The 13,520-nt window shown below is 36.8% G+C and overlaps 1 protein-coding gene across 2 annotated transcripts in view; it reads left to right on the forward strand.

Moving 5' to 3' along the window:
• Tpgs2 (tubulin polyglutamylase complex subunit 2) overlaps positions 1–13,520 on the forward strand; it is a 39,859-nt gene that overhangs the window by 628 nt on the left and 25,711 nt on the right. For both annotated transcript variants that reach the window (XM_003474001.5, XM_023566816.2), the window contains exon 2: positions 10,631–10,710. In XM_003474001.5, coding sequence (XP_003474049.1) covers positions 10,631–10,710 — 80 coding nt within the window. The remainder of the gene's footprint in view (positions 1–10,630; positions 10,711–13,520) is intronic.

The raw sequence follows: 13,520 nt of genomic DNA on the forward strand, positions 1-13,520 counted from the left end.
GGCAGGAAGATTAGTTTTTAATAAATGTTTATGTTAGACTCTGGGACTATACAGATACAAAAGACAAAATTCTGGTTCTTCAGCAGGACGAAAAGAGGTCAATAAGCTCTCATTGCTCACGTGTATTACAGAGGTCACTGGCATTTCTGAGAATTTAAGGAACATGTCCAAGAGAAGGTAAAGCTAGATTTTCAAATAAATGTTAACTAGAAAACTAAGAAAAATAAAGACTATTTGCGCAGGCAGAAAAGCACGCGTCAGTGTGTACCCATCACAATTATAATAAAATCCAGATTTCTTTACTCTGTTTTAATTATTTGACCATAGTGGCCATCTTATTAGGACTAACCTTCCACACACTGAGATCGTTCCTGCTTCAAGCTCTTCGCAGTTTGCTTGGCTTTCCACCTGGCATTTCTTCACAGTGTCTCTCTCAAATTATTCACATCGCTATTCAAATAATCATTACCTTAGAGACACCTTCCTAGAATATAGTCCTAGCATCTCATTTTCTTGTCCTATTTTATTTTAATCTTAGCAGCACTTATAACTGCTATATTTGAGATTATGAATTTGGTTGCTTTTTAATTTGCCTTTGTTCTTTAATAGAAGTCCAAGACCAAGTGTCATTCATCCTAGGAATGTGTGCTTTGTTTAATATTTGAAAATCAATTAACCTGTTAACCTAAAGACTAAATGTAGTATAACCTGTTAATAGACTGTAAAACAAAAGCCTCCTAATTCTCAACAGATGTAGAAAAAGCACTGACAAAATCCAACATATTTTTGTGATGATTAAAAATAACTTAAATGAAATGTTCTCCACCTGTAGAGGGCATCTATGAAGAGCCAACAGATAACGTCATGATGAAAGACTGATTGCTTTACCGTTCAGAACAACCACAAAAGGCCTGTCTCCTCCTTGAGGGCCCACACTCTGTTTCTTTGAGTGTATAATTTAAAACTTCTGCCTAATAAATCTCTTTATGCCTTTTACTGATGCGTACTGAGGATTCTTTTTCAGTGATGGAAGTCAGCAAACCTGCAACTTGCCCCATGCATGGGGTTCCTCAGGATTCCTCCTCTCCACTTTTGGGACCTGTTTGGACCTTGTCCAGTGAGATTTCCTTTGGCCATGAGCCACAGGTGATAAGCAAGCATCAAGACTAAAACTTTGACTTCTCTAGCTCTTAGTCAAGCTGATGCTCATCTGTGCTATTATTAAAACGAAATGTGTATATATTCCCAATAACTCTGCAAATGTGTCTTCTGCATTACAAGACCTATATCCAAAAGTTATTGCAATATCAGATTCTGCCTTAAGTTTCAATGATATGCTGGTAACAACCATATCTGCCTTTGTCTTCTTTAGGTCAGTCAAAATGAGATTTTTTTTTCCTGGCAAGTATGATTAATCAGTCTAAAGTACCAGTTACTTCAACCCATCTATAGCTCATAAGAATAAGATATCAAAGTTGGGAGGGGGAAATGAAATAGGTTAGATTTAAAAAGGAAACAAGGAACTTATAATGTTAAATGTAATTTTAAAGAAAAACTGTAGCTTTAGGACAAATATTATTCCAGCGTTTTTCCTTTCTGAGAAAAATTCCTAAGAACCTTAAAGACAATGAACCTATAAACTAGGCTTTGCCTGTAACTTTCACCTGTAAATTGCAGTCCCTCTTATAACCCCCATCCTCATCTGTGCTTCCTTTTACCAACTCCACACTCAGAAAGTCTGAAAGGACAGCATGTCTCAGCTTCAAATGTAAATTGACTGCATTTTAATACATCCAATGGGCAAAACATGACAGATGCTTATCATAGATAAGCTGCTTTAGGGACACCCTCAAGCCCCCATAAATATATGCTTGAATGTGTACATTTAAAATTCTGCCTAAGGATGCCTCTTCTAAAAATAGCAACAACAACAAAAACAAAAAAGTATCATAGGTCTCCACACCATACCAAGCTTAATGATTCAGTAGGAAGAATACAGGACTTGAAAGTGGTCATACTCACAGCTGTGCAGCAATAAGGATAAAAAGCAAAATTAGCAGAAGTAAAGGTGCATATAGAAAAATAAGGAAGTGAGGTGCAAGCTTTCAAGACTTCTCAGGACAAAACTACATGGGACACACCTTAAATCATCCAGCAACATGTTTTGACATGTATGGAATGTTGTCTATCAGGAGTTTCCCTGAGTCAAAAGAGTCAAGACCTTTTATTGGAAATCATTCATAGAGAAAGCCTTTACCTAGCATGTACCAAAATTCCAGAGTCCCTAAAGAAAAATAGTTATTCATCCAAAAACAGATTATTTGCATTAATAAGGCACAATGAACGTCAGAAAGTCATCAGACTCATCCTCAGAGCTAATTTTTTAGATACGAACCACGGGCCAGCCTTACATGTTTTTGAAGGATTGGAGTCTCAAGCTTACTGTGTTGGATCTTTTTTTCATAAAAATTCACTGTTACAGTGACATGCAACTCATCTTAAGCAGCACAATTCATAATAATGGTAAATCTTGGAAGCAGCCTATCTACCCAAGAGATAAATGGATAAAGAAAATATATTTATATACTGTGAAGTACTACTTTGTCATAAAGAAGGATAAATCAGTCATTTATAGAAAAGTGGGTGTACTTTGTCATCATAATTTAAGTGAAATAAATCAGATACACAAGCTTAAATGTTGCCTGGTTTCTCTTGTATGAGAAACCTAAAATATAACAAAGAACAAAATAAATAGGTAACAAAGTAGGGAGATCAAGCTTTCTCAAGTAGAAATGGGGACCAAGGGATAGAAGGTGAAGGGAAGGGGATGAAAACAGAAGTAAGATGTGTTATGTAGAGTTACCAACTCCCTACAAGAATATAATCATGTACTGCAAACATACTAGCAAGAAATCAAAATAAAACAAAAAATAAATTACTAGCTGCTAGCCAGTGCCACCCAAAAAAAAATTCATTGTTGTCATTGCTTCTGTTCAACACTGTATCAGAGATTCTAGCCAGGGCAGTTAAAAAAAAAAAAGCAGAATAAAGACATCTGACTTGGAAAAAACAAGAGCTAATCTCTACTTACAAATGATATACTCTTGTATATTAAAGGAATTCACCAAATAGAAAAAAATGTAAACAGTAGCCATGAACAAAGATAAGAAAATAAGTTTGGATACAACAGTATCTAAAGGAATATAATAGAAATGTTTTGTTTTGTTTTGTTTTGTTTGAGAAAGGGTCTTGTTATGTGGTTCATTCTGGTATTGAACTCACTGTGTAGCCCAGGCTATGTCAAACTCAAGGTGCTCCTCCTGCCTCAGTGGTGCAAGGATTACATGCATCAGTATGTCTGGTTGTTAAAATATATTAAAGATCAAAATAAATGAAGCTATCCCATATTTGTTTATAGGAAGAGTTAATGTCACTGAAATCTGAAACTATTGCCTAAACTGATCTACAGATCTGGGAACTACAAATAGTTCAGCTGTCTCTTGTAGAAATTGACAAACCAATTCTAAAATTAATGTGGAAATGCAAAAGATCTTAAATAACCAAAACAATCGTGAAAAAAGAGAACACCTGAAAAGCACGAGGTCCTGAGTTGGAGAACAATTCATCTCACTTATATCTTCCCTGTTTCAAAATTTACTGTGTTTGGGTGGTAGAAAAAGTTTAGGAGTTGAATTGTGGAGATGGTTGCACAACACTGAATTCTTGATGCCACTGGTATATGCACTTGAAAATGGTTGAAATGGTAAATTTCATGTTGTGTATTTTGCTGCAATAAAAATAATTTGCTTGAAAGCTACAGTAGTCTTTAGAATATCAGTGCCATAAAGATAGAAATGTAGATCAGTGGGATAGGCTTGAAACACTAAAAATTATCGCTTTAAGAAGCATTGATTTTTTTTAATAAGAATAGCAAGACATTTAATGTGGAAAAATAATCTTTCAACAGAATGTGCTATAGCAACTAGATAGCTACATACAAAGAAGGAAACTGGACCCTTACCTCAAGTCATACATAAAAATTAAATGGGTATTACAACTAAGTTTAGTAGCTTATAAAACTCTTAAAACATGTGTTTTAAATTAGGTTTTAAGCAATCTTAGATTAAGCAGTAGATTCTTAGATATGACATTAAAAGCAAACAATACAAGAATAAGTCATAGTTTAGAAAAATTAAAAATGCTCTTAAGTATACCATCAAGAAATATCAAAATAGAGAATATTTGTTGTCGGTGTCACTCCCGGCCGGCAGGAAGGACACACAACAAAGTCTGGCAGTGGACAACCTTTTCTTTTATTTTCCTTCTCCGTACAGCCTGCCCCGGGAATCCTCCCGGCCGAAGCCTCTGTTGGTCCGCTCCCCGCGGCTCCTTGCGTGCTTCTCCCTACAGTCTGTCCCGAAGCCTCTACCGGTCCGCTCTCCGCGGCTCCTTGCGTGCTTCTCCCTACAGTCTGTCCCGAAGCCTCTACCGGTCCGCTCTCCGTGGCTCCTTGTGTGCTTCTTCTGCTTCTTTTTTCGTGGCGGGAGAGGCACTCACTTTTATAGGGTTACAGTGGCCAATCAGTTCAAAGCGCGCGATGCGGGCTGATTGGCTAACATCAGTTGTTGCTAGGCAGACTATCTTACAGGGCGGGTTGTGAAGCAGGAGATCTTACAGGGCGGGTTGTTTACCAAGCAGGAAGCAGGAGATCTTACAGGGCGGGTTGTTTACCAAGCAGGAAGCAGGAGATCTTACAGGGCGGGTTGTTTACCAAGCAGGAAATAAGCGCCATCTTAGCACACTCGATGGGAGGGGTAATCTAGCTCAGGCTTTGCTCTTTCCTACAGGCCTCACGTCCGCCAAGTAAGGCGACCGGGCTCGGCCGCGGCTCCCAACAATTTGTAAATCAGATATGAAAAATATGTAAGGAATCTATAAAGAGCTCTTGCAATTCAGCAATAAAGGATAAATCCAGTTTAGAAGGATCAGAGTTGACATTTCTGCAATGAAGATATACAAAGAGATAAGCACACATAAATGTGATCGTTATCATAAGTTATTAGGAAAATGCAGTTGAAAATCACTATAAAATACCACTTCAAACCCAGTAGAGTGACTTTAAAAGACATGATAAATGTTGGCTGGTGTATAAAGAAGTTGGAATCAATCATAGAATGCTGGTGAGAATGTAAAATGACTTGGCAATTTTGAGAAAAGAGTTTGGTAAGTCCTCAAAAGGTTGAACAGTTATCATGAGACTCAGCAATTCCAGTTCTAGAGAATTGAAAACATTTACACGTAAATACACGTACACAAATATTATTAGCATTACATATTCTCAAGTGTGGAAATAATGCAGATATTCATCAATTGAATAGATATGCAAAATATACATTCATACAATATAAAATTATTCAGGCGGTAAAAAAGATTATTGGTAGTGCTATAATGTGGATAAACTTTGAAAACAAAGTGAAGACAGTTGCAAAACTGTATGTCTGTATGTATGATTCTATCTATATGAAATGTCCAGAATAAGCAAATACATAGATGCCACAAGTAGATTGATGGTTGCCAGAGTCTGATAGAGGAGTGTGGGGAGTAACTGCTATTAGGAATGAGGGTTCTTTGTGGGGAATAAGAATACACAACTCCAAAGAATACATTAAATACCACTGATTTGTACACTCTAATAAAAGGATAGACTTTATGATATGCAAATTATGTCTCACTGAAACTTAAAGGAATTCTCAAAACAGCTATACAAGAATTCTTGCTCTAAACCCCAGGGTTGTGAAGTTAATATTGTATTAATGTAATACTACACCTTTGATATGTTAAGTGGCAAAAGGGATTTTATACAGTTAAGCATAAAATCACAAACACTTTAAAACATGCTGTTAACAGAAAATGAAATTAAAAGAGATTTGAAACAAAAGGATTTTTAATGCTGTTGCTTACCTAAGATGAGTGGGACCATTAGAAAGGAAATACAGTTGTACTTGGTATTTGCTGTAATTGGTTCTAGATGCAGCAAACACCAAAAAACAAAAAATGAGAACCAAAAAGATTTTTTAACTGGAGAGGTCACAAGGCAATCAACACTGACAAGTTCTAGATTTTAAGTATAGTGCTAATAACAAATAGTAGGAGAAAACTCACATCAAAGTTTGTCACATATCAAACGATGAGCAAAGCAATCAAGTACCAAGTTAGGACTGTCCAAATGATCTCTGGAAACTCAGAGTGCCCCTAACTGACAAGTAAGAAACTAGAGGCTGCAGTCCTACAACCCGAGCAATTAAAATCTGTCCAAAACAGGAATGGGCTTTCAAGATGACCTCAAACTCCCAGTGCAAACAGAGCAGCTCATAGTAGAGCAGCACATGAAGCTTATAGATCACTGATTGCAGTCTAAATGGTACCAGCGTGCTGTGCCAGACTTCCGAGCTCCAGAACTGACCTACTGAATAGGTGTTTAAAGCTGTAATTTGTGGTAATTGCTCAGCAAAAGAAAACTAATACGTTGTCCTCTTCGAATAGTCTTTCTAGCCACAAAGATACCTAATTTACATTTGCTACTCAGGTTCATTAAAAGCATATAATGTTTCATCTTCCATCCCAAAGCTTCTCATATTTTGTCTGGCTTTGTGGCCACAGTTCTTAAATAATGTAAATGACAACTTCTTGTGGTCTCTCCTGTTTTAGCAAGTCACTTTTTCTAAGCCCACAAAACCAAACTACTTATATCTTTCAGCATTATTTTTTGCAAGCTTTAGAATGCACTCCAGATTAAGGCTAAAAATTCACTTCAGCTAGGTAAGGCAAAAGGGATTTGTTAAGGGTCGTTAGCCTACAAAATCATTGGGGGAGCCAAGGAAAGCAAACTACATAGTGGGAACTTTATGCATAAGAGAAATGTTAAGTAGGAAGTACCTGCAGCTTAATGTAAAAAAGAAGCTGGGAGTTTAGAAATTACTACTACCACTGCAACAATCAACCCTGTGAGGTTGAAACACTTTTGAAATTATGCTTATGAGAAGAGCCAGTCTCTCCATGTGCCCTCTACCTCACCTGCTTATTCTCTTTTTCCAGATTTTTTGAGCATAGGTTCACCAACAATGTGGTCTTTGTGTTCAGTACCATTCAATTTAACACGTGATTTTTACATGTTTTCTTGTTTAAGTAGCAACAGTGTCTTCTACTTAAATTTTTAATATTTGGCAGTGATTCCCCAAGCTGAGGACATAGGAGGTCCTCGTTAAATGCAGATGTTGCTGACTCAGATTATAAAGCTGTAGTATGTCCTGGTTATGTATTTCTGGGTGACCACTCCAAAACATAGTAGCTTGAAAAAATGACTGACTCTCCATATTGAGGAACACAGAGAGCCAGACATGTGGCTACTGAAGCCACATAATTCTAGTCCCAGCTGCTTTTTGACTGCAAATAGTTGAGAGATCCAAAATGAGCACTACGTCAGTTAAATCCAATCAATCCACACAACTAGGAAAGTTAGTCACTGTTTAAAGCCACTATGTAAAAAACATGAAAACGGCTTGGGACTCAAAGGAGAAAGGAAATCGCCTGTCTTATAGAAGTTTAAATCTAAAATAAACAGCATATGTGTGCTATATTTTATTGGTCAGAGGAGTTTGAGGCCAAATTCAAATTAAAGGAAGTGGAGAAATAGACTCCAGCTCCCAATGAAGAAATGGAATGGGCATGTGGGGAAGGAAGGGATAGCCCCCAACTTGAGAGTAAACTACCAGAAAGAGTGAGTAATTGTGTATATCCTCTTGCAATCTTACATATCTTACAACTTTACACACCAGAATACTCTTACAATACAGTATCAGTCTGTAAGCAACTGGGTCATTGGCAAAGAATTATTCTACGCTAGTGCACATGAACTAGTAAGTTGCTAAGACTGATTGGACTACATTTTCATAGAATAATATGTAAAGAGCTGAACCAAGGAGAACACATCAACATTTGCACATAAACCCCTCTCAATTAAAACTATATATGAGTGTCAGAGAATTCGTTTTCTGGATTAACCTTTCAGTTTCAGTGTTCTTAACATTTATTATGGACTGGAAATAAAGCTCAGTGGTGTAACACTTCTTGGCACATACAAGGCCCTGGTTTCAAGCCTCAGCATGGCATACATACATAAATGTTACCCATTTATTCACTATGTTGGCTTTAGTGAAACAGAGTCAAGTGGGACCACTTTTGAAGGGACAGATAGCATATTTCATCCTACCCTAATCAGGGACAAAGCAGAGATTCATCCACACCTAATTGAAGCTCAAAGTGTTTTTTCTTTTCTTTTTTTTTTTTTTTTGTCTTTTTCATTTTTATCGGTACCAGGGATCAAACTCGTGACTGCCTGCTTGCAAGGCAGGTGCTTATGCCGCTGAGCTAAATCCCCAGCCCCCAAAGTGTTTTTTCACAATGGAACTTTGTTTCCCATGTTTTACAAAGGGTATTGAACAGAAGGCCAAAAAAATGCTTTTGGTGTGTATGTGTAATTATGTACTACTTTTCATTTTTCCCAAAGCACTTTTACTTCTGCTCTCCTACCAAGGGAAGTAACAGAATTCTGTTCTACTGAAGGCTAAGAGAAGTGAAGATTCATCTCAGGTCATGGGTCATACAGCTTACCCAGTATATAAAGAAAGACCAGATGAGGTGGAGTCAAGAATTCATAGTTGCTATATTCCTGAACCCCAAGATGTGAATGTACTAATAACTTGGAGGAGACTTTATGTGCATAGAAAGGGTACTACACAATTATGGAATCAATGAACCACATAAAAGAAGTTTGCCATATTTCTAGAAGTTTTTTTTAAATTAATGAATTTTATCTACAGTTGCGTAGGCCTCATGGTAAATAATCAATATATAGTTCAAAATAGAATATAATTAAGTTAACATACGTAGTGCAGACCCTGTATGAGATTGGATGATATATCAGGAAAATTGGAGATCATTATGAGTTGGAATAAAAAGAAATAGTTCCATGGAGGAGGTAGAACTAGCCTTAATTATGAGTAGGACTTGAATAGATGAAGAGAAACATTGGCCATACAGATATATGTGTCAGGAATGGGGTGCAGCATAACTGAATATGAGTACCGATTTGGTTTTTGAAAAGTTGCAGGAATTAACACAATCAGGGAACTGACAGTAGTGAAGCAAAGGATTTGGACTATGGAAGAAAATAAAATCAGAAAATACAGTAGGTCCTCAATCTTCCAAAGCAAAGAGAGATCTAAGCAGTATTAAATAGGAAACGGGCCTAAGCGTAGGCCCAGGTGGTATGCTGAGGATGGGTCAAAGCAGGAAGAAATTTCATGGCTGTAATTTCGTTAAGGTTTGCTGTGACCATGGTGTAAAACAAAAGTAACAGTGGGAAAAATTACCCAGTATCATAAAGAGAAAAGGTACATAGGCTTTAGATTAGTTTGCTAAGGCTGCTAGAAAAACATGGTATGGTTTAGAACAACAGAAATTTATTCTCACAGTTGTGGAGTACTAAAATCTGAGGTCAAGGTGTCACCAGAGCCTTGTTCATTCTGAAACTTGCCCGAGATAGATCCTACCTTTACCTAGTAGTTTACCAGCAATATTTGGCATATTTTGTCTAATAGGTGCTTCACTTCAGTCTTCTGTTTTCTCAATGCCATATATCCTCTTTACATGGTGTTCTTTCTGGTATAAATAGGGCACCAATTATAGTGGACTGGAAGTCTGCCCTACTCCCATATGACACGTCTAAACCAGTTACACCTGCAACAACCCTATTTCCAAATAAGATCATATTGTGAAGTCTTGGGGTTAGAACTTCAACATAACTCTTGTGGAAATGATGAAATTCAAGCCATAACAATTTTCATGACAGATTTTATTTGTTAGATCAGGGTCTTCAAAATCTTCAGTGTGGATGAACAGGTAAGTAGAGAATGTGTAATGAAGTATTGGAATCTTTTATATTCCCAGGTATCTTTTTATTTACCTCAGAGTAGGTGGTAAATCACAGTTCCACAAAGACAAGTAATCAGATTATTTGGAGATCTTTTTCTCCTTTGAGGTGTAGAGATACGGTATTCTATTTTCAGAATATGTATAGAGAAAATTCATTTTTCATAATGTTAACCTAGCTTCTAAATCTTGTCCTCAGACAGTAGACTATTATGTTCAAGATGAGTTTTATTTAGAAGAAAAGCAAAAAGTTTTGTCTTTAAAAACTTAATGAGATGTTGTTCCTTATTCCTTTTTACCATAAGTGAGTATATTTAGCCCACTGAGATGTTCAGTGTGAAATCAGTAAGAATTTAGAATCGTCTTCTTTAATTAACAAAAGACTGAGTAATTGAGTGTAATACACTATATATTTTGTTGGTATTCTTTCTACCAAGTAGACTTTATCATCTTAGGTTATGGGACCGAGTGCCTTTTCAGGGGCCAATCAGTTCTCTGCTTTCATTACATTGGATTTAATGTTCTTGAGAAGGATCGGATAATCCTAGCTTCCTTATCAACAGTTAGTCAACCTGTAGTGTAGACTATGTGTAATTGAGCTGATTGCAACTCTACAAACCTTTTTGTTATCTTCCTCTAGAATCTTCTCCAGGTGTGACAGAAGTAACCATCATAGAAAAGGCACCTGCTGAACGTCATATGATTTCTTCATGGGAACAAGTAAGTGTTGTCACAGAATCCTCCTCTCCCTATGAAGGCCATCAATGCCCTCAAGGAGGAAAAATTAGGGCAGAAAACCCATTCCTATGTCAGATCACAGCTTCCTTCCATTCCATGCCATTTCCTTTTTATTTAATAAAGTAATTTTACTGGATTAAAAATTTGCATACCACAGAATCCACAAACTTAAGTAGAATGCAATATTCAACAAATTCCAGCATATTAACAGAGCTGTACAACTGTAACCATAATCAAACTTAAGTCATTTTCATTATCTCACATCAGAACACTTTATCCAGTAGCCATCATCCTCTAATCCCTTCCCCCCTCATCTGGGCAATCACTAAACTCACTTTCTACTCTTTTTCTCATCTTCAAAATAGACCATGGACATAACAACAAAGAGTCCAGCATATCCAGAAAATTATAAATTCCACAGAGTGAGCTCTCACACCACATTAGACCAGAGACCAGAAGCAGATACATACTCATTCCATAAAATTTCTCAGCATAAAGTATCACCCCTAAGCCCTGTCACCTGTGAATGCAGTGACTATTTAACTATTTATACAAAAAATAAATATCAAGGGAAAAAAACTGTAGTAAGCATCACGCTGGGTAGAGCTTAACTATTAACCAGATCCATTTCTAGTGCATCCTAGTTTTCCTATGACCTTTCATTCATTTATTCAGTAAAACTTCATCGTCTAAAATAGTCAAGGCAGTGTGCTTGCTGTTGAGCCCTGGTTACTCATTGGTAATTTTTTTAGAAGTCTCTTTTCTTACCGCTTGATCATACTGTTTTAAGACAATGTAGATTACTATAAGCATAATTATAAATTAGATTGAGTGCTATGAAAGAAGTAAAGGGAGAACTGTCCAAAGGCCTAACTTAGTCCAGTGGTGAGAAAAAGTTTTCCCAAAGAAGCTACAAAAGATTGTCAAGTAGGCAGATGGGATGCAGATGAAAGAGATTTCAGTCTCTGTAAAGGATTGAGGATAGGAAGGATTATTTTATTCCAAAAATGTAAAGAAAGAGCAAGGGAGAGGTCAGCGAGGACCAAGACATATGGACATCAGGAGTTTGTTCTACATCTTGGGAACAGAGGGTAGCCAACAAAATGTTTTAAGTAGGGAACTGAGAAAGTTCTTTTCTTTAGGAAGATCACCATGATTATAGGATTGCAAATGGACTTGATTGGGGAATGATCAAATTAGGCTAATTAGTATATTCTTTACCTCACATATGTGTCATTTCTTTAGGACAAGAACCTTTAAAATCTTTTATTTTGGAATACACATTATTAACTATTCATCATGTTTTACAATAAAACACCAAAACGTATTCCTCCTAATATATTAACCAGTATCTCCTCTTTCCCTAGTCTCTGGTAATCATTCTCCTGTAATTCTATAACTTCAACCTTTTTTTTTTTTTTTTTTTTTTTTTGGTATAGAGGATCAAACCCAGGACTGCGAGCTTGCAAGGCAGGTGCTTATACCGCTGAGCTAAATTGCCAGCCCCCTAACTTCAACTTTTATAGATGCAAGTGAGATCAAAGAGTATATTTGTCTTAGTGTCTAGCTTGTTTTGCATCATTATTAAAATGTCTATAGCACCCAAAACAAATTTACAGATCCAACAGTCTCTCAAAATTTCCATGTCATTTTTTATAGAAGTAGTAGAAAACAATCCTAAAGCTCATATTAAGCCTGACTAGCCAAACATATACATCTTGACTAAAAAGAATAAAACTGGAGACATCAGAGTGAGTGATTTCAAAGTATGTTACAAAGCTATAAAAAAAAAAAATTCTGGCATAAAAATAACCCGTCAACCAATGTTGAACTCTTATAAAGTGGTCAGTCTTGTCAGAGCCATTTTATAGTGCTTCTGTGGTTGACATTGTTACAGGTAACATTGAGAAAAAATATGATTGGAAACATTTCTCTTGATCCATTATAGGGTTAAGCTAGCCTTTTAGGAAAACTGCCCTTGGGGCTCTTGTCTAGGGTGGAGTGCCCTTAAGGCTGTGATATATTATGTCACTCACTTGAAGCAGTTTCTCAGGTGTACCCTTTTTTGTGTCTTGTTATTATATATTTTCCACATCTCTAGACCTTACACTTTTGTCCTTATTTTACCTACTACACTGTGGCTTATTTATGTGGAACTTGCTTTCTGTAGTTTCTTTGAGGGCTGGAGTATGCAGTGTATCTCACTGGAATGTAGTCTGCCTCCTGGGCACTTGGGTTCCTGTTCAGCTTAGACTGATACTTAGAAGACTGCAGTTGTAGGGCTAGATGAATAGCCTTCAGAGGTCTGCAAGAATTAAACAGTAGGGGGCTGGGGATTTAGCTCAGCAGCATAAGTGCCTGCCGTGCAAGCAGGCAGTCGTGAGTTTGATCCCCGGTACCGATAAAAAGGAAAAAGACAAAAAACAAACAAAGAATTAAACAGTAGGAATGAGAAAAAGAGATTTTTAACTAACAAAGAGTTAAAAAAAAATGATCCTCAGACAGATCCGTGGTGTGACTTAAAAATTAGTTAATTATTTGTGTTCTTCAAAATGCATTACAGTAAAAGGCTCTCTATCACTGAGCAACATCCCTGGCACTTTTTTTTCCTTAAGACAAAGCCTGGCTAACTTGCCCAGGTTGGCCTTGAATTTTCAGTCTTCCTGCCTCAGCCTCCAGAGTAGCTGGAGGAATATGCCATGGAGTCCTGTGTAGTTTCATGCTTTTGAGTGTTGTTTTTAAGTCGTTCATCCATTTTCAGTTGATCTTCATATATGATGATATATACAGGT

This window comes from Cavia porcellus, unplaced genomic scaffold, assembly GCF_034190915.1.
Source record: "Cavia porcellus strain 051 isolate PalLab524CR breed Dunkin Hartley unplaced genomic scaffold, mCavPor4.1 scaffold_20, whole genome shotgun sequence".
Taxonomy (NCBI): Eukaryota; Metazoa; Chordata; class Mammalia; order Rodentia; family Caviidae; genus Cavia; species Cavia porcellus.